Source organism: Mustelus asterias, chromosome 7, assembly GCF_964213995.1.
Source record: "Mustelus asterias chromosome 7, sMusAst1.hap1.1, whole genome shotgun sequence".
Lineage (NCBI taxonomy): Eukaryota > Metazoa > Chordata > Chondrichthyes > Carcharhiniformes > Triakidae > Mustelus > Mustelus asterias.
Genome location: NC_135807.1, coordinates 38,463,016 through 38,488,182, shown reverse-complemented (window position 1 = coordinate 38,488,182; position 25,167 = coordinate 38,463,016). Strand labels below are relative to the sequence as shown.

General features: G+C 42.7%; 1 protein-coding gene across 4 annotated transcripts in view; it reads right to left on the bottom strand.

The window, feature by feature from the left end:
* Positions 1–2,497: 2,497 nt before the first annotated feature.
* The window catches only part of nbeal2 (neurobeachin-like 2), a 231,847-nt gene continuing 209,177 nt past the window's right edge, over positions 2,498–25,167 (bottom strand). For all 4 annotated transcript variants that reach the window (XM_078215895.1, XM_078215897.1, XM_078215899.1 and 1 more), the window contains 7 exons: positions 23,980–24,152; positions 20,988–21,082; positions 18,922–19,038; positions 15,529–15,690; positions 12,946–13,094; positions 10,003–10,138; positions 2,498–8,206 (listed from right to left, as the gene is read on the bottom strand). In XM_078215895.1, coding sequence (XP_078072021.1) covers positions 8,099–8,206; positions 10,003–10,138; positions 12,946–13,094; positions 15,529–15,690; positions 18,922–19,038; positions 20,988–21,082; positions 23,980–24,152 — 940 coding nt within the window. In that variant the 3' untranslated portion in view covers positions 2,498–8,098. The remainder of the gene's footprint in view (positions 8,207–10,002; positions 10,139–12,945; positions 13,095–15,528; positions 15,691–18,921; positions 19,039–20,987; positions 21,083–23,979; positions 24,153–25,167) is intronic.

Genomic DNA, 25,167 nt, shown 5'->3' with positions numbered 1-25,167 from the left:
ACAACAGTACACTCAAAACTACTTGGTGAATTGTAAAGCACTTTGTATAATTTGAGGTTGTGAAAGGCACCATATAAATACCAGAGGAGTGATCCTCCCAAAAAAATTCTAAGTGTCAAATTCGTGTGAAAACTGGAGTAAATCACGCTGGTATTTTCACTCCCACACTCTGTGCACTGCAGAGTGCACTAGCATGAATCACGTTAAAATTGAGTGGGCGGGGCCTATTCCCACCCAGCTGGCAGCATAGCACAGAGCAGGCCACTGCGTATGCGCCAATCTGTCAGCGCCGAAATCAGTGCATGCCCAGTAGCCCTGCAGCGCTGGCCTCCTGATTGCTGACCAGCTTGATCGCTGGACAGCCCCGCGACCCCACACCGCCACCCTCTCAACCCCCTGACAGCACCGACTTACCCCCCTCCAACGGTAGTCCTAAACCCACCCCGCAATGCCAACTCCTGGGAAGGCAATTGACTAATGGTATTATTGCTAGACTATTAATCCAGAAGCTCAGCTAATGTTCTGGGGCATGGGGTTCGAATCCAGCCATGGCAGGTGGTGGAATTTGAATTCAATAAAAAATATCTGGAATTAAGAATCTACTGATGCCCATGAAGCCATTGTTGGCTGTCGGAAAAACCCATCTGGTTCACTAATGTCCTTTAGGGAAGGAAATCTGCTGTCCTTACCTGGTCTGGCCTACATGTGACTCCAGAACCACACTGACTCTCAAATGCCCTCGGCCAACTAGGGATGGGCAGTAAATACTGGCCATCCAATGATGCCCATATCCCATGAATGAATAAAATGAACCCCTCCCCTGCAGTCCCGAACCCCTGCCCTGCAAGCTGCCCCCCACCCTCCCCACCCCAATGGCCGGTCACAATCGCTGGCCTCCCTCCTCCCTCACCGATCCCGACGGCAGAGTGGCAGCGAGACCCCCACCCCACCGATCATCCTCCCAGAGGCCCTGCCCCCATTAGCCCCACTCCCTTGGCACTGTCCCATGCCTGGTGGGCAGTGCCAAGGTTCCCTCTGGGCATTGGCACTTTGCCCCTTGGGCAGTGCCGGGGGTCAGGTTGGCACTGCCAAGGTGCCAATGCCTGGGGGCACCCCCCCCCCCCACACCTGACCCTCTGGGGGACCTGAATTGTCCCACCTTCACTCCAGCGGGGTTGGGCCGCTAGCTCTTCTCAAGTGGGGAGCTACACTAAACTGCACTGGAGTGAAACACCCGCTAGTGGTATTGAAATTACATGCAAATTAGGCGCTGCATAATTTATTCAGCTCCGCGCCCATTTCCAGCACGGAGCTGATGGAATCTGGTGCTGGGAGACGTGCTCAGGCCTGGGTACCCCGTGGGGAGCCCGTAAATCGGGTGTTGCTAGAATCTCCTGGCCCGCTATGTTAAAAAATCAACACAGCGGGATGGGAGAATCGCCCCCAAGTTATTTTCTGATCTGGATCAGTTTGAACAACTCTCAAACTTGACATCTGTTGTAAACACTGCTTCGTTGTATTTCAGACCCAAAGTTAACAGCACTTCACATCACTCCTCCTGCACAGGGATTGCCACACAGTGAAGGTGAAGTAAACACATTTACAGAACAACCAATACACCCACAAATAGAGCTAGATTTGATTATTGTCTCCTACTGTCGAGCTTTAGATCATCCCACCTTGTTCCTTTGCTGAGCTACATGTGCATTTTTATTACTCCATTATAAATTGCTTTGAGATATTTTCCAATGTTAAAAGTGTTATGAAAGGTGATATGGTCCTGTGGGCACTGGCTGCTTTATTTTGCCCTATACAATGTGGGGCAGGGCGTATCTATGCATAAGGGTAAATTGAACTCAATCAAAAGTTATGCCGTGAAATATATCACAGAACCAGTTTGGTACTTACACTAATCCAAAGCTTTATGATCACTTCAGTTAATACCAACATTTTACTTTCAGAATTTCTTTTTCAAAGAACTGAATTCAAATTTTGAGCAATCAAGGTCTCTGGATTATCAGTAATATAACCATGGTATTACCATACTTGATATGCCCGAGTGGTTAGTGCTTTGGGGAGAAGGGCAGAGGTAGACTGCACTATCTCAGACCAGACTATGCTTGATTGAAAGTTATTGCAATTTTATTCTGTGTGTTCACCATGCTTAAAAAAAAGCCTAGAAGAAATTGAGGCAAAGGGAACCAGAATAGTTAATAATGAGACCCAAGGAGGAACAGAAACCCAGTAATTGAGAAACTGGGGGGAGAAAATGAAAGGGAGATTTGGCCACTGTAGGAATCTTCTCAAAAGGCATGTTACCGAAAAACTCAGCAAGATAACTCTGTACACAGAGACAATCACAACATGGCATTTTTAAATATATATATATATATTTATATATATATATAAAACATTTTCCATTTTCAGTGTGTTTCAAAGCAAAAGTTCACATACACAAGCAGTAGGAGAACAAGCACAGATTAAAAAAAGGCCACTGAATTTTACATTTAAGGCATCTTTTTCCCTTTTTAATATAATCTGTATACACACACATGTACACACATACACACACACATACCAACAGAAAGTAAAGAAACATACATCTGTACATAGACGCATTGAGATTAAAAAACTCAATGTCCATGGGAACGTACTCATCAAAACATCTACCTTGCAATCGGCAGTGGAATAAACATAAAGGCAGATGTTCTTTTCTTAAAAAGAGAAACTTCAAATCCAAGCAGTGACTGCATTGGCTCTTTCACTTTATCTTATTTCAAAACAATTGCTGACAGAAAGAATACCCATAGCCATGTCCCTTGATGTTCACCACTGCGATGGTAAATGCCCATGGTGCAGAACACCAAGACTGAAAGCTTCAACCACCCTCCATTATCAAAACCTCTCCAAAAGAGGTCTGCTACACAAATCACTATTCCACGTAGAAATAACTTTCTTTTTGAATGATAGTGCTCAAATAGATGGCGACAGATCTTGAATCAAATTTCTTGCCCATTCTGACAATCATGTTATTTTCCTCTCATGTCTCCAAGAAGCCAAAATAAATCAATGTGCTTACACATTAAACATTTATACAAGAAAAACAGTATTCAGCCTGCTAGAACTAAATTTGACATTGATGTTCCCTTATTTTAAGACAATATTCTTCTGTGCTATAACAACCCTGTGATATGTGCATATTCTGGCAATAATGACTGGATGATCGGTGTGGGAAATCATCTTCCTTTCTCCCCAGCTCAGTTATTACTGAGGCAGGGTCCTGGCTGGAAGAAGTGGATGAGCCCAAAAGTGCACCCAAATTGGGATTGTTGGGCCCACTGGTTGCTCCCCAACCAGCAGCCCGTTTTCCTGGATGTAGGCTCAAAAATACAGACTTGCTGGGCGCAATTCCATTAAAACATTACCAGGAGAATGGAGGAAAGGCCACAAGTTAGGTTGTGAAGAGATGCCAGGGCCTGTGACCTTTGTTTGTGGTGGAGCCTCTGCGTAAAGAAGTAGCAGCAAGGATTCTCAAAGCTGGGAATTCCCCATTCTTGACCTATGAAGCAGGGGCTGGGGATTGGCTACTGATGCCCAGAGAATGGTGATTCTGGGGGCCACCTTTAGTCTTCCAGCCTTTGACACAGTCTCTGATCCAATCCAAACAGTGATTGTGTTTTTTTTTACAATATTTCAATTATGTTGACCTCTTTGCAAAGGGGTAGCGGGAGGTGCAAACTGGAGGGAAGGAAATTTAAAGATCCCTGGGAAATCAGTTGGAATGAGGGGCTTATGAAAATTTGTTTGTATTCTACTGATATTATACCGGTTGAGACAATAGTAACTTCATATTGCCTTGTGTGTTTATTACACTGAAGTCGAAATATATTGTTATCTCTGACCTGTGAGTCTAATGGGTGTGATAAATTTAATTGGTGCAGAGACTTGAGCCTGATCACTATGACAGTTTGGACCACAGCTAAATTGTAAAGGTTCCTTCTTAAGAGTCTTCATTCTAAGAATGTAAGGTTTGGAGATAATGTTGCTGTCAGATTCATCTAGGTAGGATTTTAAATATGGTTGATTCTAAATACAGATTTAGGATCTCTTGTAAAGAGCTACTTAATCTGAAGTGTCAGCAGTCTAATAACTCGTCCGAAGATCAGAGAAGACAAACCCAAGTCGTGCTCATCAATGTTCACACATGTAATTGGAACAGGAGTTACTGCAGATTTATCCCACCCTCCATCTAAACCCATAGCCCAAGGTTGTTCAGGCCAACTTTGGCGTCTCCACCACCATAGCCCAAACTGAGAGGTGCCTACTCAGTCCGAATCAAGAAACAGTGGCCTTGCTGGTCTGTGTGGCTCAAACTCATGTTGCATGCAAGACTTCAAAAGATGGAGCCTATCTAGAATAACTTCTCATTATTCAGGTAAGTCTTCATTGGTCAAACAGAGACACTTTTCTGTTATCCAATACACATATAACCCCCAACATCAAATCATGAAACACTTTCTGCACTTGCTGGGCCAAGGCCAAATGTTGCATATGCACAGTTTTAAAATAATCTCTGCGGGCTGTGGGCAATGTAGGCATTTATTGCCAATTCCTAGTTGCTAGAGGTGTTGGTGGGCTGTCTTCGTGAACCATTGCAGTCCATGTGGTATATGTACACCCAAACTGCTGTTAGGTAGGAAATTTCAGGATTCTGATCCAGTGATGATGAAGGAACAGCGATTTATGTCCAAATCAGAATGTCCTTCTAGATGTGGGAATATTGTGGTTTGAGAGATCCTGCTGAAGAAGCCCTGGAAGTGAATAGTGTGGTGAGCTATTACCATTTTCCCATAATTCTTATTGGTAAATTGAAGTAGTTTCTATTAAAATAATTCTTAAAAGCCGTTATACTCAAAATACACTTTAAGATTCATAACGTAACAGGGTCTAAAAAATAACTTACAGTAAAACAAATGCAATGTTTTTGATGACTTTTAAAAAGAAGTTTTGTTTAGAAGAACTGTTTTGAGAAAAACAGTGCGTTTCTCAACTAGGTATTCACCCCAGTCATTTACGAATAATTAGGAATTACAATGGAGCACTCCATTTTTAAGGAGATAAAATTTGTTGAACCACGAAGAAGACAGTCAGGGTTAAGGTGGTGGTATGCGCCATATAACTAGCTCAATCCTTTGAGAAATGAAAAGACGACCTTGTCCAGATTTCCCACTTCTAGTTCAGCAGTATACCAAGTTTCAAACCAAGTCAAAATACAACAACAATATATTAAAATGTCCTAAAACCAAATGAAGTGGTCATTCATCATTCTTTGATCTTCCTTTATCTTTCCATTTCTTTTCTGAAGATGGTGGATTAACTCCAGGGACTTGTGACTGTAATTTCACCCAATTGCCCATGTATTACATCTGAACCCAGACTGTGTTAGGACATTGTTTAACCTGATAAGAGTGAGGCCACCTCAAGTGATTACAGAGGTCAGGAGAGGGCAACTGGTCTGATGCCCCACTTTTCTTCCTGACTGCCCAAGAGGACTGAGACAAAATATTACACCCCAATTACAGATGCCTGACCAAATCATATTTCAACTGGGAAATTTGCATCAGCCCTCAAAAACATTGGGCCAGATTCTCTGGCCTCGCCCGCAGCTGGGATTCTCCAGTCCCGCTGCAATGAAGAGAGATTTGGCTGAGAACCAAATTCTCTGTTCTCACTGGCAGCGGCAGCAGGGCACGTATGGCCAGAAAATTCCAGCCAGTAAATTTGGATTCTGAAACCAATCAAGTGGCAGTATGCAATTTTTTAAAGGAGCCAACTTAAAACTCTAATATTGAAAAGTGAAAATGAAAATCTAAAATTTGTCATGCAGGATATCTGTAATATTGAGCAGAGTGGAAGGGAAGACAATAAATCAAAAAACAGCAATTAAATTAAACAGCCTGCAATTAAACAGTAATTAACAGTAAAAGTATGTAGACTGCAGAACGAATGGTAAGTCAGGATTTCAGCAGTCCTGGATATGAGTAAGGAGGGTTAAGAGTAGGAATAGGAGTAGTACTCAGTATCTTGTATCAAGATTAAGAATCTAAGGGAGAAGAATGTGCATTTACAGCTGAGAGGGATTTAAGAAAAGGAACTATCGTCTTCAAAATTGGGGATGATATAGAAAAGTTACATCAGAGATTGGAGACCAGATGGAACAGAAAAATAGCCTCCCTGGTGACAAGATTGGAAAAGGCATTGTTGCAATAATGTTGACCCAGCTTCACAAAGGTTTTGTTCTTTTAAGTTAAATAAATAGAAAAGTTGTTTATGAGTTTGTAACAGCAGGTGGATTCTCGATGGAATGTGGCCTGTCATGGGTAAGCTCTACTTTGTGCTCGTGTCAGTCTTGTTGCACTCAGTTTCTCTGGAAGACACTTGGGAAAAGAATCTTGTCCAACTCCACAGCTGCCTAGCAAATTGGCCTGAACGCATCTGAAAGAAGTGCAGGGATTAAAATAAGATGTGTTACGACCAACCTTTCTCTCCTGTAGGTGCTGACTGTTAGGTTGTGGGTCCGTGGACATAGCAACCCTCCAGTATCCTGCCCAATGTGACCATTGGCATTGTTACTGGATATTGTGGTTTGTGAAAAATGAATTGACAGAGGATAATGAAGGTAATTCTGCTCCTTCACAATAATAGATGATAGGTACACAGCAAGCAATCTCAAAATACACGAGTGAGAATCACAGCTCACAACTTCCTGTCGTGCGCTCTCTCGGACTGGTGCTCCTGTCTGAAGGTGAGGCACAAGATCTTATATTTATTAAAACAGCAAGTTGGCAAGAACAGCGTCATCATTGAACTGGCTCCCTTTGCAGTAAAAGCTGTAAATCCAATGCTCGATTGCATAAATTGGAGAGGGGAGCTTGAATGACATCCTGGTTTCAGAGACTTTGATCTAACAGTTACAGTCTACTCAGCACCAACAGATACAGTAAAATTTACCTAGCTACAAGGTTAGTTTGAAGTTGTTCTTCTGGGAGCAAAGCAGATTCAGGGGAGATTTGGTAGAGATATACAACATTATGACAAGTTTAGATAAGGTAGACAAAGAAAAACTGTTCCCATTAGTTGATGGTAACAGGACTGGGGATACCCATTTAAAGTTTTGAATGAGAGATGTAGGGGGAACATGAGGAAGAATTTTATTCAGCAAGTAGTAATTATCAGGAACTTGCTGCCCATGAGGACACTGGAAGCAGAGGTGATCTATGATTTCAAAAGCAAAATGGAAGGGCACTTGGAGGAAATAAACTTGAAGGGCTGCAGAGATAGAGCGGGTGAATGGGACTGACTGAATTGCCGATAGACACGATGGGCTGAATGTCCTTCTGTGCTGTAAGTGACTCTGACTAAAACTACAAATATGGGAGATTTAAAGTAGGGAAATGGATGACATTCGATCACTAAATGACTTATAAACCAATTGTTAATGTGGCAGATTTATGCACCATCTGTTACTGCAGGCAACTTTTATATCAAATGTTGGTGGATAACAACAGTTCTGTACAAGCATTTTAATTTTTACCGATGTATCTTGTTGTGTCTATAATGCATAACCGTGACAAGAAAATAGAAAAGATGAAGATTCAGAATATTGGTAAAAAATGTGTTCTGCCCACAAAAAAAGTTCCCTCTGAAACCCAATTATTAACATCTTCATGCCCTCATAATAACCACATCATTCTACATGAAACCAGAAGTTTGCACCGTGCAGAGAGAAGACTGTTGTCAAAGGTTGACAATTGTCTAAAAATATATTTTAAAAGTCCTCGCAGTATTAAGGCATTGGATCCTTTTTCCACATTCCTTGTAAACATTCAACGTATTAAATCCTTTGGATCTGAACAGGCGCTTTGGTTGGTGAATGCAGATCATCACATGTGGACGAAGAAGCCTTCTGCTTCTCCAGCCTGCCAGCTTAGCTGAGTTTGCACGTTTTTTAAAGTTTTTAAATAAATAGAAAAGTTTTTTAATGAAGATTGTAACAGCAGGTGGATTCTTGGTGGAATGTAGCCTGAAAAGGCAAGTTCTACTTTGTGCTCGTGTCAGTCTTGTTGTACTCAGTTTCTCCAGACGACACTTGAGAAATACGCCTGGTGGAACTCCACAGCCGCCTGGCAAATTGGCCTGAACGCATCTGAAAGAAGTGCAGGGATTAAAATAAAATGTGCTGCCGCCATTTCTCCATCTCCTTTCCCTCCTGTTCTGTCCTGGAGGTGCTGACTACCATTGAGTTGTGGATCTGTGGACACAGCAATCCTCCAGTATCTAATCCACGTGATTGTTCTCGATGCGTGACTCTGAACAGCTTTCCACCTTTCAATTAGCCATGATCATGTCTAATCTACATCTCAAATCTATTTATATGATTTTACACCCGATCCTTTGATATGATTACCTAATTAAAAAATCCATCGATCCAAGTTCTGAAAATTTCCATTCACTCAGCCTTATTGGGAAGGCAGCAGACCTAGTAGTCTGAGAGGCATGGCGAGAGTGTAAAATGGAAAGGGCCGCAGATGGGACACAGCCAGATAAATATTTGAAGGACAAAAATAAATTGCAGGGATATAGGGAAAGTGTGGGAGAGCAAGACCAGCAGCGTCTGTAGAGAGAGAAAATAGAGATAACATTTCGAGTCCGTATGACTCTTCTCCAGAGTTCTGAGTCATTTGGACTTGAAATATTAAATCTATCTTCTCTCTCCATAGATGCTGCCAGACCTGCTGAATTTTTTCAGCATTTTCTGTTTTTGTTTCAGTTTCCAGCACCTGCAGTAATTTGCTTTTATATTATGGAGAGTGAGACCATCTGGATTGCTCTTCGAGAAACCTTGTGCAGCCTCGATAGGCCAAATGACGACATTCTGTGCTGTACAATTCTTTCGTTCTACGATTCCATCAGTCTAAGTTGCATTTAAACTAAGGTTCGAAAGATGTAAATGAACATCATTTTAACTAAATAGACTATCCAGTTTCTTATAACTGCCCAACACATGAAAGGAAGGGATTACGTTTACATAGCACCTTCCATGTCCATGGGACATACTGAAATGTTTCTCAGTCAATGCATTACTTTTTAAAAGTTTAATCATTGTTTTTCTGCAGCCTACCAAAGTGGCACAGAATGGTCCCATGGGCAGAAAATGAGGTAAATGGCACCTTGCTCTGGTTTAGGAGTGTTGGTGGCTGAATAATCATTGTCTGGAATAATTTCTACAACGTAATTTAGGGCGGCACGGTAGCACAGTGGTTAGCACTACTGCTTCACAGCTCCAGGGTCCCGGGTTCGATTCCCGGCTCGGGTCACTGTCTGTGTGGAGTTTGCACATTCTCCTCGTGTCTGCGTGGGTTTCCTCCGGGTGCTCCGGTTTCCTCCCACAGTCCAAAGATGTGCGGGTTAGGTTGATTGGGCAGGTTAAAAATTGCCCCTTAGAGTCCTGAGATGTGTAGGTTAGAGGGATTAGCAGGTAAATATGTGGGGGTAGGGCCTGGGTGGGATTGTGGTCGGTGCAGACTCAATGGGCCGAATGGCCTCCTTCTGCACTGTAGGGTTTCTATGAGTTATCTATGAGTACACATGTCTCAACTGATAGAATGGAATCACTGACACTGCAGCACTCCCTCAGTACTGCACCTGTGAGTTAGTCTACATTATGTGCTGAAATCTCTGAAGTGCGTCTTGGACCCATGGTTTTAGATTGATTTAAGCTGAGATGTTTCCACCTCCGCTTGAAAACCATCCCTAAAACCTGCCATTTTGACCAAGCTTTTAATCACTCCCTCATAAGTTCTTTGGCTCATTATTAATTTTTGCACTGCAATGAAGCGCCATCAGATGTTTCCCTGTATAAAGCTATCGTATAAATGCAAGTTGTTGTGTAGTTATGGTTAATCAACCAAGCTTCTTCTGCCTTCCTGACTAGGGTTTTACCTCAGAGGGTTTTCCTGATGCCACCACGATCAGTTTTCCATCATTTAATCCTACTAGAATATGGCTGTTATCCTTGGTGACGGAGACACAGTGAATGGGAACCTTCATGACCAGTTTCGGCATTGCACTCTTTAAACTGGAAAAAAAGCAATAAATTAATATGGCACACCATAATAAAGTCACCTTGTTTCTCGGAGACATGTGACAGCACTTAAGAACATATTGTACAATTCAGTCTCTTGAGTCTGTTTCACCATAGATTCACTTAGATCATGATTGATCTGTATCTAACTCCATTTACCCACCTTTGATCTATCCATATCCCTTGATACCCTCAGGCAACAACAGTCTTTTAAATTCAATTTGAAATGTTTCATTGACTCAGTATCTATAGCCTTTTGAGGGAAATGATTATAGATTTCCATTACTGTGTGAAGAAGTCATTCATGGGCAGGATTTTATGCACCCCCCACAGCAGGTTCTGAGGCAGCGGGAAGCGTAAAATTGAATGGACGAAATTCCCCCTGGAACCTGTCCACCCAAACCCAGACACAATTTCTTGCTTGGGTGGGCAGGGCCTCAGGGGAGAAACCCACCCATTTACATATTGTGACCCTTTAAGAGCTTTATTCTGCCCAGCCTCAATTTGTAGGCTGGCTTGTAGTGGGATTTGCACTTTTCCCATCTTGGGTTGAAAGGTGTGGGGCGGGGTGAGGGGGAGTGGGGGGGTGGAGGTTGCAGCGTCTCACGCTGATGGCCGTCTCAGAGCTGGGGCATAGAAACATACATAGAAACTAGAAGCAGGAGCAGGCCATTCAGTCCTTCAAGCCTCCTCTGCCATTCATTATGATCCTGGGTGATCATTAAATAGGGTAGGTGGAAGAGGTCAGGGATTCCCAGAGCTTCAGCGTCCAGAGGGGAGAATGGGTCTTTTTCTGATTGGCAGGCAGTGACTAGTGGGGTACTGCAGGAATTTGTGCTTGGACCCCAAATGTTCACATTATATGTTAATGACTTGGAAGAGGGATCAAAATGTATTATCTCCAAATTTGCAGATGGTACGAAGTTGGGTGGGAGGTTGAGCTGTGAGGAGGATGCAGAGATGCTTCAGCGTGATTTGGACAGGCTGAGTGAATGGGCACATGCATGACAGATGCAGTGTAACATGGATAAATGTGAGGTTATCCACTTTGGTAGCAATAGTAGGAAGACATTATTATTTGATGGGTGTAAATTGAGAGAGGTGGATACTCAGCGAGACCTTAGTGTCCTCGTGCATTAGTTGCTGAAAGTAAGTGCACAGCCACAGCAGATGGTAAAGACAGCAAATGGTAAATTGGCCTTCATAGCGAGAGGATTTGAGTATAGGAATAAGGATGTTTTACTGCAATTATACAGAGTGTTGGTGAGGCCACACCTGAAGTATTGTGTACAGTTCTGGTGTCCGTATCTGAGGAAAGATGTCCTTATTATAGAGGGAGTACAGTGAAGGTTTACCAGGCTGATTCCTGGGATAGCAGGTCTGTCTTATGAGGAGAGAATAAATTGGTTAGGATTATATTTATTTAAGTTTAGAAAGTGAGAGGGGATCTCATAGAAACTTATAAAATTGTAACAGGATTAGACAGGGTAGATTCAGAAAGAATGTTCCTGATGGTGAGGGAGTCCAGAACTAGTTTGAGCATAAGGGGTAAATCTTTTAGGACAGAGGTTAGGAGAAATTTCTTCACACAGAGAATAATGAATCTGTGGAATTCACTACCACAGAAAGTAGTTGAGGCCAAAATGTTGTGTGATTTCAAGAAATTAGATATAGCTTTTGGGGCAAAAGGGAATCAAGAGATAAGGCGGGAAGACAGGATCAGAATATTGAATTTGATGATCAGCCATGATGAAATGAATGGTGGAGTAGGTTCAAAGGGCCTACTCCTGCTTCTATTTTCTATGTTTCTATTACCACATTTCAGGCGAGGGGCAAGGTTGAGAAGGTGCACCTCATGAATAACTTCAGCGAGTATGAGAATTGAACCCACGCTGTTGGCGTCACTCTGTATCACAAACCAGTTGGCCAGCCAACTGAGCTAACGGGTGTGATGGTGTCATTGTTTCAGTGACTGATCCATCTGGTACCATTCGCACACCAAAAGTGGAGCCAAAGAGTCTGGCACCAACCAGTTCATGACATGGGCTGAAAAGTGGCAAGCAACATTTGTGCCACACAAGTGTCAGGCAATGAGCATCTCATCAGCATTCCTGGCCTAACTTGGCCAACACCAGGTTTTAGCATTGACTGGATATTGAATCTTCTTCTATTCATCTATGTCATGGTTTCCCAAACTTTGAGCCACGAAACCGTTATTGACCTTCCAAGAGCATCAGAGAATCCCAAAAATTCTCAATGTTGATGCCCCTTTTTACCACAAAATAGATGCACCCACCGCTCGCTATGAGGCCCACCTGGTCATTCCCAGACCCCATCACCATCTCTATTCCACGCAATCTTTTCTTTCGGCCGCAGGCTTTTCTGCCCCGCAACACAGATTGAAGAAAGCAAATGGGCAATCAGAGCAAAACCTCTTTGAACCTATTTCAAGAGACCTTGTTCTGATTGGCCTACTTGTTTTCTCTAATAATTATTTTTGAACCGGTGTTTGCCGGTCACTTGCCGGTTGTCAGTTTCACAGACCCACCTGGAGAGCCTTCACAGATCCCTTGGGATCCACAGACCCTATTTTGGGAACCCCTGATCCAGGTGGCTCGGTATCACACCTTGTAGTGCCTTTACACACAGAGCAATGGAATATGAATAAATGTATATTTTTGAAACACACAAATATATTTGAGTTGATAATGTCCAAGACTTTCAATCTCCCTCAAAGTTTAGTGATAGTACACCTGTCCTTTGTGTCAAGTACAATGAAGCAGAAGCCTGAATCACTCTACCTCTGAAGGTGCCGGATCTCCAGTGAGCACTGCTCGGTGCCCAGCACCACAAACTCTTCAACGATACACATTGCAGATATCCGTTCATCCAGAGTCACAGAGGTCAAGTGCTTGCCGTTCACAGAATAGAGGTGCAAGAACATTTTATCCTAGATTAAAACAAAATGATAAAATGAATTGAGACTAAGGGAAGGAGATGGGAGATATGGGAGAGGTATGTCATTGAATGTCTTTAAGACAGAGATAGGTTCTTGATTAATAGGGGGATCAGGGGTTATGGGGAAAAGGCAGGAGATTGGGGATGAGAAAAAATATCAGCCATGATTGAATGGCGGAGCAAACTTGATGGGTTGAGGGGCCTAATTCTGCTCCTATGTCTTATGGTCTTATATTAAATGGCTTTAGAAGACCACTTAAAGATTGCTTCAGTTGACTTTCAAACACAGTTCCGATGAAAGGTTAATGATCTGCAACGTTGACTCTGTTTCTGTCTCCACTGATGCTACAGACCTGCCGAGTCATTGCAGCATTTTCTGTTTTCATTAAACAAATGTACAAGTTATTAAAAGATACACTTGTCGTGAATCCTTCACACATGTGTGTCTGTCTTCACAGCAGAAGATGAGAATGAAGTATCAAAGGCACAAGGAAAAATAAAAATAAATCATGGGGAGAAACAAACAAATTCAATAAGTGTCTTTTAGAAAATAGTAATGGAGCAACTAATGAAATTAAAAATAGATTAATCTTCAGAATCTAAAGGTTTCCATCCCAGGGTGTTATAAGAGAGGTAATTGGTTCAAACGTAATTCGTAATACCGTCCTCGCCAACACTCTTAGAATCATAGAATCATAGAAACCCTACAGTGCAGAAGGAGGCCATTCGGCCCATCGAGTCTGCACCGACCACAATCTTGGAGCAGGTACAATATGTATTTGCTACAGTGTAACACCCCACCCTCTCTACACTGCTGAATCAAACACTCCCAGCACGGTTAGATAGAGCAGGACCCCTTCTACAGCATGTCATCAGCATTCTCAGTATAACTTGGCCAACACCCAGCTTTAGCATTGACTAGATTCAGCTCAGGGACTGTCCTCTTGGATAGGAAGACAGTCAATATCTTTCCACCGGGTGGGAGGAATCAAATGTGGGAAGTTGTGATACACGAAAGACAAAAAATGAACAAGACGGCAAGGTAGCAATAAGGGAAATGGCAATCAGCATGTGGCAGGAAGGGACAGAGCGTACAAACTTAAGAGTTGGCTAGCAAATAAGGCCAGAGGTCACAGAAATAGTAAAAAGTCAGAACCAAAAGCTCTGTATCTGAATGCATGTAGCATTCATCACAAAATAGATAAATTGACAGCACAAATGGAAATAAATATGAACGATCTGATAGCCATTACAAAGACACAGCTGCAGGATGTCAAAACGGAGTTCTCGGCTCTCTTGCGATCTTAATGGCTCGTCCCGCCCATCAGTTGGTGGAACGAGAAGGTAAGATCGCCCTCCAGAATTAGGGAAGCAGTTTAAAAATAAGGGATGTCCCATTTAAGACAGAGTTGAGGAGAATTTTTTTCTCTAAGAGGATCATGAATCTGTGGAAGTTGCTTCCCCAGAGTGGAGACAGGGTCATTGAATATTTAGCATGGCCAATCCACCTAACCTGCACATTCTTGGTCTGTGGGAGGAAACCGGAGTACGTGGAGGAAACCCATGCAGACACGCGGAGAACGTGCAAACTCCACACAGTCACCCAAGGCGAGAATTGAACCCGGGTCCCTGGTGCTCTGAGACAGCAGTGCTAACCACTGTACCGCCATGCTTGCCCTATTTAGTCTTCAATTGAAAACAGCACCAAAATAAATTAACTGGTCATTGGTGTTTGCAGGAATTTTTACTGCACAAATTGGATGGCATGTTTGGATAATTATAAACACAAGAATATATTTTGATTTTTGGCTGGTCAGCCATACGCCTCACCGGCAAAGCAGCCCACCTGATTCTGATTCAGTGGCACCCGTCTCATTTACATTCCTTGCCTGCAATGCAGTGCACCAGACTGAAATCAGTGAAAGAAGCTGTTCCCATATAATGATGAATAAACTAAAGCTGAGAAAACCATGATGGGGAGCAGCAATGGAAGTTCAAAATGAGGATTGGCCATCAGATGAGCATTTGCTGGTATCTAGTGAAGCTGCCGGTTTCATCCACCCAACCTAGCCATTACGTGGGTATCGTAACGCCCTGACCATTAACACAAACACTCATGTCATTGTCACTCATATGATTCTTTGTTATTTTCCTCAAGAAACAAGAAAAAATTCATCAAAATCTTTATGGGAGGCTTTCCAGCCCATTGTGCCTGTGCCAGTCAAAAATGAGCTATCCAGCCTAATCCCACCTTCCAAATCTTGGTCTGAAACCTTGCGGGGGTACAAGAAGAAAGTGCATATCAAAGGACTTTTTAAATGTGATGAGAGTTTATCCTCTGCCACTCCTTTGGGCAGCAAGTTCTGGATCCTCTCTGGATGAAAAAACTTTCTCCTCAACTCCCCTCTAATCCTTCTCCCATCTACCTTTGATGGTGCCCTGCTTTCTATACTGCTGTGAATAACGATCTGGCCCTCACGTCCAACAACAAGGTCATCAATGGTCATGGGCAGGGTGCTCTCACAGGGTACTTTCAGGGTCCGCATGAACTGACCTCGTCGAAGTGTGTGCACAATGACAGTGCCATCCTGTAAAAGAAGAAAAGTTTGAGCATTGAATTCTGTTTTAAAAAATATAGAAATTAAAATTTAGTTCACTAATATCCTATGAGGTACAAATCCTGTCATTCTTACCCATTCTGGCCTGTGAGTGACTCTAGACTCAATACAAATAGTACTCTTTGCTGCCAGCAAGTTCCTCAATTATATCAAACTGCTTTAAGAAGGCAGCGCACCAACACCTACCCAGGGCAACCGAGGATGGACAATAAAGGTCAACCTTGCCAGCAACACCAACACTGACAGCCGAGAATGAACAAATAAGAAAGGAAAGTTCAGTATTGCAACTGCCACAGCTAAGATCAGCTAATGTAGCCCAAACTGGGAGAGAATCTAGAACCTTCTATTCTCTAGGGACAATCTCATGTGTTAGCCATGACTCAGTTGGTAATACTCTTATCTCTCAAGCATGAAGGTTATGGGTTCAATTTCTTCTATTCCAGAGTTTGAGTACAAAAATCTAGGCTGTCACTCCAGTGCAGTACTGAGGGAATGGTGCACTACTGGAGATTTTTGATGAGACGTTAAAATGAGGACTAACCTGCCTTTCCACAGGTAGGTGTAAAAGACTCCATGGCACTATTTTGAAGAGGAGGTGGTAAGCTTTCCCCCTGTATCCTGGCCAATATTTATGCCTCAAATCAAATCAACATTAAAAAAATGATCTGGACACTATAACACTGATATGTGTGGGAATTTTTTATGGAAATTGGCTGCCTACAATACAGCAGCAGCATAGTTTTGAGAAACTCTGAGCCTCTAACTGTTATGGGAATGGACTGGCAACATAGTGGAGTTGTGAAACTACTTTAATGAAATAAGGTCAGAACAAGTTTATTAAGTTACGTGTAAACAATAGCAATGAACCGAGGCAGTGATTTACAGTCTAAGATGGGCTGTATATCTCCCCAATAGTTCTGGATGAAAGAGCACGCAACTTATCTTGCGGTTTTTGGCCTTCAGTCTTGAGCTTCTCTTTTTTTCTCCCTCTCCCTCACTCCCCTTGTGTATCACGTTCTGGTTTTTCTCCACCACATGGCTTCGGTCAGTCAGGTTCATTTTATCCTGGCCCTTATCCTTCCCACTTATTTATTCATCCCCATGAATTTTTCAATTATTCATCCCCATGGTCATCATACCCTGAGGATACTTTTCTTTACCAACCAGGTGTGATTCATATGAACATACCAGCCTTATGTAATATTTTCTTGCATTCAACATTGTTTTACTATCCCTCTATCATGAGGCTGCTACATTTGCTTTCTAGTGGTCTTTGCTGGTGAATATTTGCTGCATGCGACGTGTGCTCCTGTACGTGTGTCTGTTTGTGTGTACTTGAAGCATCACAGGCTTCAACATTGCTGCTTTTAACTTCAAGCTGCTTTTAACTTCAAGCCTTTAGCTGCTGCAAGAATTTTAAAAACTTGATATATTGATCCTATGGTCCCACTACAGGGCATCGTTTTATAATCTGCCCAACTTCTCCATTTCTTACTTCACTACACTACAAAATATGAACTTAATGAAACCCACTGATCTTCCAGTGGCTACATTTCAAAAAGTACCCATTGGGGATAAAGTGCTTTGGGATGTCCTGAAGCCACGAAAGATGCTATATAAATGGATGTCCTTTCTTCCTCTAAGAGTTAGTACTAGAGTGTTCCGTGCATTTCTATTCTCTGAATATGCTGTTTCTGAAGTATTTGTTAAAATATCTGAGTGATGGGGAGTACTTTAGAATGAAGCTATTTCTTCCCCCCTTCACAAGACTAGTACCAATCCATTAGATATTTGACAGCAAAGGCACTGCTTGAGACTGACTATCGTGGTTAGGGTCTTTGAAAAATTGGAATGACCTCTCAGGTCCTTCAGTCTAATTCAAACGGCACGGTAGCACAGTGGTTAGCACTGCTGCTTCACAGCTCCAGGGACCTGGGTTCGATTCCCGGCTTGGGTCACTGTCTGTGTGGAGTTTGCACATTCTCCTCGTGTCTGCGTGGGTTTCCTCCGGGTGCTCCGGTTTCCTCCCACAGTCCAAAGATGTGCGGGTTAGGTTGATTGGCCATGCTAAAATTGCCCCTTAGTGTCCTGAGATGCGTAGGTTAGAGGGATTAGTGGGTAAAATATGTAGGGGTATGGGGGTAGGGCCTGGGTGGGATTGTGGTCGGTGCAGACTCGATGGGCCGAATGGCCTCTTTCTGTACTGTAGGGTTTCTATGATTCTATGATTCAAACCTGAATGGGACTAAGATTTAAGAGAGTGACAGTCAGCAGGTAATTTGACCATGGAGCCTGATTCTGTTTTCTGTCCACATCTGATGTTTCATGTACTTACAGACAGATAAAAGGACACGAACACATGTAGTATGCAGCAAACATTCATGTGTATGTACACCAGCAAAGGCCATTAGAAAGCTTTCAAGGAGCCTGAATCCCAGTTTATACCTCTTCTCTCCCAAGACCAGTGTAGTCCAACAGACTTTTGTGGAAGGTCATATGGACTTGAAACGTTAGCTTTGTTTCTTTCTTCACAGATGCTGCCAGACCTGAGTTTATCCAGCATTATTCAGCATTTTCTGTTTTAATTTTGTAAATAATCACCAATTAGCCGTGTGTGTGAGTATGGCAGCACTGTCTTAGCCACGTGTACTATTTTTAATAAAAAAGTGCCTTAAACACACTCAACAGAAGTGTATCAACACATACTGCAGTTAGTGGCCAATCTATTATGCAATTCTACCTTAGGCCACAGTCCTGGAGTCATTTGTAGCACCGCAATTGCTGCTCCAGTTCACAACTCACATTTACATCATATTTTTATTGTAGAAAATATCCCATGGCAACATCACAGGAGTGGAATCAATTAATTTACACTGAGCCAAGAAGGAGATATTAAAAAGTTTGGTCAGAGTTACGCTTTAAGGGTGATCATAAAGGAGGAGAAGAAATTTCTGACCTTAGGGTCTAAATGGCTGAAGGCACAGCCGTCAATGCTGGGATGAAGAAAAGGGGGGTTGCGAGCAACAGTTGGAGGAATGAAGGATTCTCTCAGGGTTGCAGGGCTAAAGGAAGTTCAGTACACAGAATTCTCAGCAGACTGATCCCACTCAGCTTTAACATCCAAATTACTAAATGGTAGTAACCCAAATGATGATCCCCCCCACCCCCCGCTCCTAATCAGCCACAGTGCACAAGACTCACCTTTGAACCTGATACCGCCATGTCAAGCTCAGTGCTGATGGCCACACAAGTGACTGCGTTGTCATGTCCGTAGAGGACCTGCACTGGCTTCTGAACCAGACCACAAGAAAAACCACCCTGAAAACACATCCACAAAGATTAATGAACCATTTTATTAACCAACAATAACTAATTTCTTAAACTCTTTCCACAAAATGGATTCTATATATTAGCCATGGCTCAACAGCAGTAGTCTCAAGTTCAAGTCACAGTTGTGACATTTATCATAGAATCCCTACAGTGCGGAAGGAGGCCACTTGGCCCATTGAGCCTGCACAGACAACAAACCCACCCAGGCCCCAATCCTGTAACTCCACGTATTTACCTTGCTAATCCCCCTGACATTAAGGGACAATTTAGCATGACCAGTCCACCTAACCAGCACATCTTTGGACAGTGGGGGGGGGGGGGGGGGGGGGGGGGGGGAACCGGAACACCCGAGGGAAACCCACGCAGACAAGGGGAGAGCGTGCAGACTCTGCACAGACAGTGACCCGAGCCGGGAAATGAGCCCAGGTCCCTGGCGCTGTGAGGCAGCAGTGCTAACCACTGTGCCACCGTACCACCCATTCAAGGATAAAATCCAGACTAACACTCTAGTCCAGTGTGACTGAGTTCTGAACCATCAGACATGCTACTGCCTTTTAGATGAGACGTTAAATGGATGCTCTGTCTAACCATCTCAGGTTGATTTAAAAGATCCCATGGTATTATTTGAGGAAGGGCTGGGGAATGGGATGGAGTGGAGGGATTGGGGGTGTAAGGGTGAGGCCAGGAAATGGGGCCTGAGGTTTGGGCCCCAAAAGTCACTTCTCACCACTCCAGCTTTCCCACATCTGGGCAAAATGGAGAAATCCAGGGAGGATTAAGAAGGAGGAGGGGATGATTGAGTTTGGCTGAATGGAGAGGAGGGCTTGAGTGACTGAGTGCCATAGGCAAAGTGGGGAGGGATAGCATGAGTGAGTGTGTGGGGACTGAGTGGGGATGGGCACATAACTGTGTCCAATAGTATAAAAACGCACCTGTAAAGGTTGCCCGTGTCTTGCAGCTCCTGAATGGAGTTTATCATAAGTGATTCTAAGGTTCAGAAAGTTTGGCCACTTCTGCTTTAGTAAGGATTAAATTTGTTGGGCATCTTTGTTTTCTCTTAAGATATTTTAAGTTGGAACCTCCATAGTGTACTTCTCTTTGTTACATGAATAAACTGAGGCAGTGGTGTTGAAATGAGAGGGGAAACGATGGTCTAGTGGTGATGTCACCGGGCTAGTAACCCAGAAACCCAGACTAATGCTCTGGGGACATGGGTTCAAATCCCACCATGATAGCTGTTGGAATTCAAATTCAAATAATAAATCTGAAATTGAAAGCTAGTCTTGGTGGCTATCATCAATTGTTGTAAAAACCCATCTGGTTCACTGATGTCCTTTAGGGAAGGAAATCTGCTGTCCTTACCCAGTCTGGCCTACACGTGACTCCAGACCCACAATAATGTGGTTGACTCTTAACTGGCCTCTGAAATGGCCCAGCAAGCCACTCAGTTCAAGGGCAATTAGGGATGGGCAATAAATCCTGAACTTGACAGTGATGCCCACATGCGGTGAACGAATAATGGAGATACTGAATGTAAATCGAAGTCCCATCATGGACTATTGCTCTGGTCTGCTGCTTCAACACACTCTCACAACATCATTCTTCTCAATTATGGTGTATCTTGGGGAGATTGTGTTATAGCTAGAGCAATTTAAAGTGAATTAATTAAGTCTGAAATTGAAAGCTAGCCTCAGTAATGGTGACCATGAAACTAGCAGTGATTGTTGTAAAAACCCATCTGATTCACTAATGTCCTTTAAGGAAGGAAATCTGCCATCCTTACCTCATCTGGCCTACCTGTGACTCCTAACTGCCTTCTGAAATGGCCAGATGCCATTGAGGTCAAGGGTAATTAATGCCACAAATCCTGGCATTGCCAGCAACATCCACATCCCGTAAAAGAATAAATTAAGAAAAATCTCTAAGGAACATTTTACCTGCTGAATGATCTGCCATACTATGCAGGTAGTGTCCCTTGACCCGGAGATCAGATAGATGCCACAGTGGTCCAGTGCAAGGCATGTTACAATATCTAGGCAAAATAAAAGCTATGATTAACATTGGGAAAAATAATGGAATCCCGACTAAAGGAGAACATCTAAAGAACAGCTGGAAAAGAAAAATATTATAATGAATAATGGATGTCAAAAAAGTAAAATCTTGCTTGACTAACATTATTGAATATTTTCAGGAACTAATAGAGAGGGTAGATAATGGTAATGTAGTGGATGTAATTTATCTAGATTTTCAAATCAAGTGCCTCGTAATAGACCAATGAATAAGGTCAGAACATGTGGAGTCAGAAGACAATTATCAGAATGGATTGTTAGCTAGCTTCAAGACAGAAAGCAGAGATTGGGAGTAAAGGATAGTTATTCAGAGTATGAATAGGCAGGAAATGGTGTTCCATAAGCATCAGTGATGGAACCACTGCTGTTAATAATTTACAGGAATGACTTGATCTCTGAAATCAAAAACACTATTGCTAAATTTGCAGATTACATCAAAGTAGGGGCGGCGATGGATGTGGTGGCAGGTGGAATGTAATCAACACCAAAGAGGACTGCAACAAATTAATAAACTTTCAGAACAGGCAAATAATTGTCAAATTAAATTCACTTGGATAAATTGAGGTAGTAGATATTGAAATGAATCATAGAAACCCTACAGCACAGAAAGAGGCCATTCGGCCCATCGAGTCTGCACCGACCACAATCCCACCCAGGCCCTACCCCCATATCCTACCCACTAATCCCTCTAACCTACGCATCTCAGGACACTAAGGGACAATTTTAGCATGGCCAATCAACCTAACCCGCACATCTTTGGACTGTGGGAGGAAACCGGAGCACCCGGAGGAAACCCACGCAGACACGAGGAGAATGTGCAAACTCCACACAGACAGTGACCCAAGCTGGGAATCGAACCCAGGTCCCTGGAGCTGTGAAGCAGCAGTGCTAACCACTATGCTACCGTGCCGCCCTGGTACAAAGTGCTACCGTGCCGCCCTGGTACAAATTGGTACAAAGAATGGGAAAGTCACATATCAGTTGGATGTTGTGAGTTTAGAGATAGAGGAACAGAGAAATGGTTCTTGAAGTACAAATAGACAAATCACTAAACGTTGTACCAAAGGTTATCAAAGCCATAACAAAAGGCAAACCAAGCACTAGACTTTATCTTTAGAGGGATAGAATTGAAAAGTAGGGAAGTTATACTAAACCTGTATCGGACTCTGAATATAGCACGCAGTTCTACTCAACATATTATGAAAAGGATATGGAGGCACTGAAGAGGGTGCAGAGAAAATTTACAAGGATGATATAAAGAAATGCATTGGTGTACATGTTAGGAAAGAAAGAAAAGAAGCTGAAGGCTGACATAGTTGAGGTCTTTAAAATTATGGAAAGTTTTGATAGAGTGGATATTGGGAGAAGGTTTCCACTACTGGGATGAGCATAAGTAGGAGCCATCAATATATGATATTCACCAAGAAATCCAACAGAGAATTCAGAAGAAATCTCTTTACCCAAAGAGGTAAGAATGTGGAACGCATTAGCACATGCGTGGTGGAAATAAATAGCACTAATTCATTTAAGGGGAAACTAGAGAAGAAAAAAATAACGGGACAGATGATAGATTTAGATGAGGAAAGATGGGAAGAGCCTTGAGAAAAGCATAAATGCCAGCACAGACTGGACGGACCGAGTGGCTAGTTTCAGTGCTGTGTATCTTGTATGATCCCATGTAATCCTATAATTCAGTAAAAAGCTCAAATTCACTGTAGCTTAGGTGCAGAATAAATTTACTATATACTTCATCAAATTGTTGTAGACTTTGTGGAACACACATTGGATTTAGATAAAGCTTCCTAGACATAACGCATGCATGGCTACCTGCCCCCCAAAACAAAATGCCTTAGTACCTCCCCCCTTTCTCATTCTTCTGGCTGTAGAACCTGAGTTTCAATTCAGTCCCGGCTCTTTGAATATAAATCTAGTTTCTTTGCTAGCTGAAAGAGTCCACAATTTTATGATGTTAATGGAGATAGTCCCTCACCATCAACATCCAAGGGGTTCCATTGACTAGAAATTGAACTGGACCAGCTATATAACTACTGTGGCCAGAAGAGCAGGTCAGAAGCTGGGAAAACTACAGAGAGTAACTCACCTCCTGACTCCCTAAAGCCTGTCCACCATTAACAAGACACTTGTCAGGAGTGTGATGAATGCTCTCCATTTGCCTTAATGAGTGCAGCTCCGACAACACTCAAGAAGCTCGACACGATCCCTGACAAAGCAACCCGTTTGATCAGCACCCTTTCCACCACCTTCAACAACTAGTGCACAGTGGCAGCAGTGTGTATTATCTACAATCTGCATTACAGTAACTTGCAAAGGCTCTTTTGACACTTTCCAAACATCCCATCACTACCACCTAGCAGAACAAGGGAAACAGATGTTTGGGAACACAACAAAATCCAAGTTCTTTTTCAATCACTTGAATCCTGATTTGGATGCGTATTTCCATTCCTTTATTGTCACTAAGTCCTGGAAGATCCAGGAACTCCTAACAGCATGGTGGATGTACCTAGGACTGCAACAGTTCAAGGGGGCAGCTCACCACCACCTTCGAGGGCAATTACGAATGGGCAATAAATGCTAGCCAAGCCAGTAAAATGCTTACATCACGTGAAGGAATAAAAATAAGATAGAATCTCCTGGGTAGTGTAGTGGACAGAGTAGTGGAACTTTTCTGCATCTCTAATCTGTTTCTGCTCTCAAAGTGTTTGATGGACAGTGTAGATGGCTCTACACCCTTTACTTAACCTGTGTTGGGAAAATCTGTTTCTGGATGTCCATTTCTATTTGCCGTTAATCTTGATGAGTAAAAGTATCATCATGGCAATGAAAATTGGCTGTTACTGACCTATGTGTCTTATAATGTGTCCCGTCACTTTGCCCTTGCTCAGTGATGTAACCCGGAGACTGTTATCCCAGTGACCGCCACTGAAGAGAAGTTTTCCATCAGGGGAAACGGCCAGGATCTTTGGTGACAAATTGACACCAGGAGCAAATGGGCCTGACAGGAAGCGCTGAGTCCTGTCGAAATAATAATAGAAAAGATAAAATAAGAAAATCAGTTCACAGGTTGACGGTTACTTAATTAATGAATCTTTTATATTCTGGGTTCATGAAGAATGGACACCAGTTGAGTGACATTATTGCAAAGGTAAAAGGACACATAACACTTGGGTTCAGTGTGTGAGTGCTAAAGAAAACAGTAATACTCAAGTCAGGATGGTAAAAAAGACAGTCTCTTAAGGAATTAATTAGTTAAAAGAAGATGGTACCTTTAGGGATCAGTATGTTAAAGAGGACAGTGACTCTAGACATCAATGTGTTAAAGAAAACATTAACACTTGGGATCAATGTGTTAAAGAAGACATTAACTCTCGGGATCAATGTGTTAAAGAAGACAGTGACTAAGGGATCAATGTGTTAAAGAAGACAGTGACTAAGGGATCAGTGTGTTAAATGAAACAGTAGCTCTCGGGTCAGTTTGTTAAAAAAGGCAATAGCTCAAGGTATCAGTGTGTTCATGAAACTTTAGGGGGCAGTGTGTTAAAGGAAATCGTAACTCCAGGCATCTGTGTGTTAAAGGAGACAGTTACTCTAAGGGTCAGTATGTTAAAGAGGACAGTAATACTAGGGATCGCTGTGTTATAGAAGACAGTTAGTCTCAGGGTCAGTATGTTAAAGAGGACAGTAATACTAGGGATCATTATTATAGAAGACAGTTAGTCTCAGGGTCAGAATGTTAAAGAGGACAGTAATACTAGGGATCATTATTATAGAAGACTCTAAGGGTCAGTGTGTTAAAGCAAACAGTGGCTGGAATTTCCCTGTTTTCCATGCCTCATTACCACTGCCAATGAAAACGGAGAATTTGGCATTCAACCAAATCTCCATTCACTGCAGTGGGACTGGAGAATCCCAGTCGCGGGCGAGGTTAGAGAATCCCAGCCAGTAACTCAAGGGATCCCTGTGTTAAAGGAAGGAATAACTCTAGGAATCAGTATGTTAAAGAAGGGAAAAGTGTGTTAAAGAAGATAGT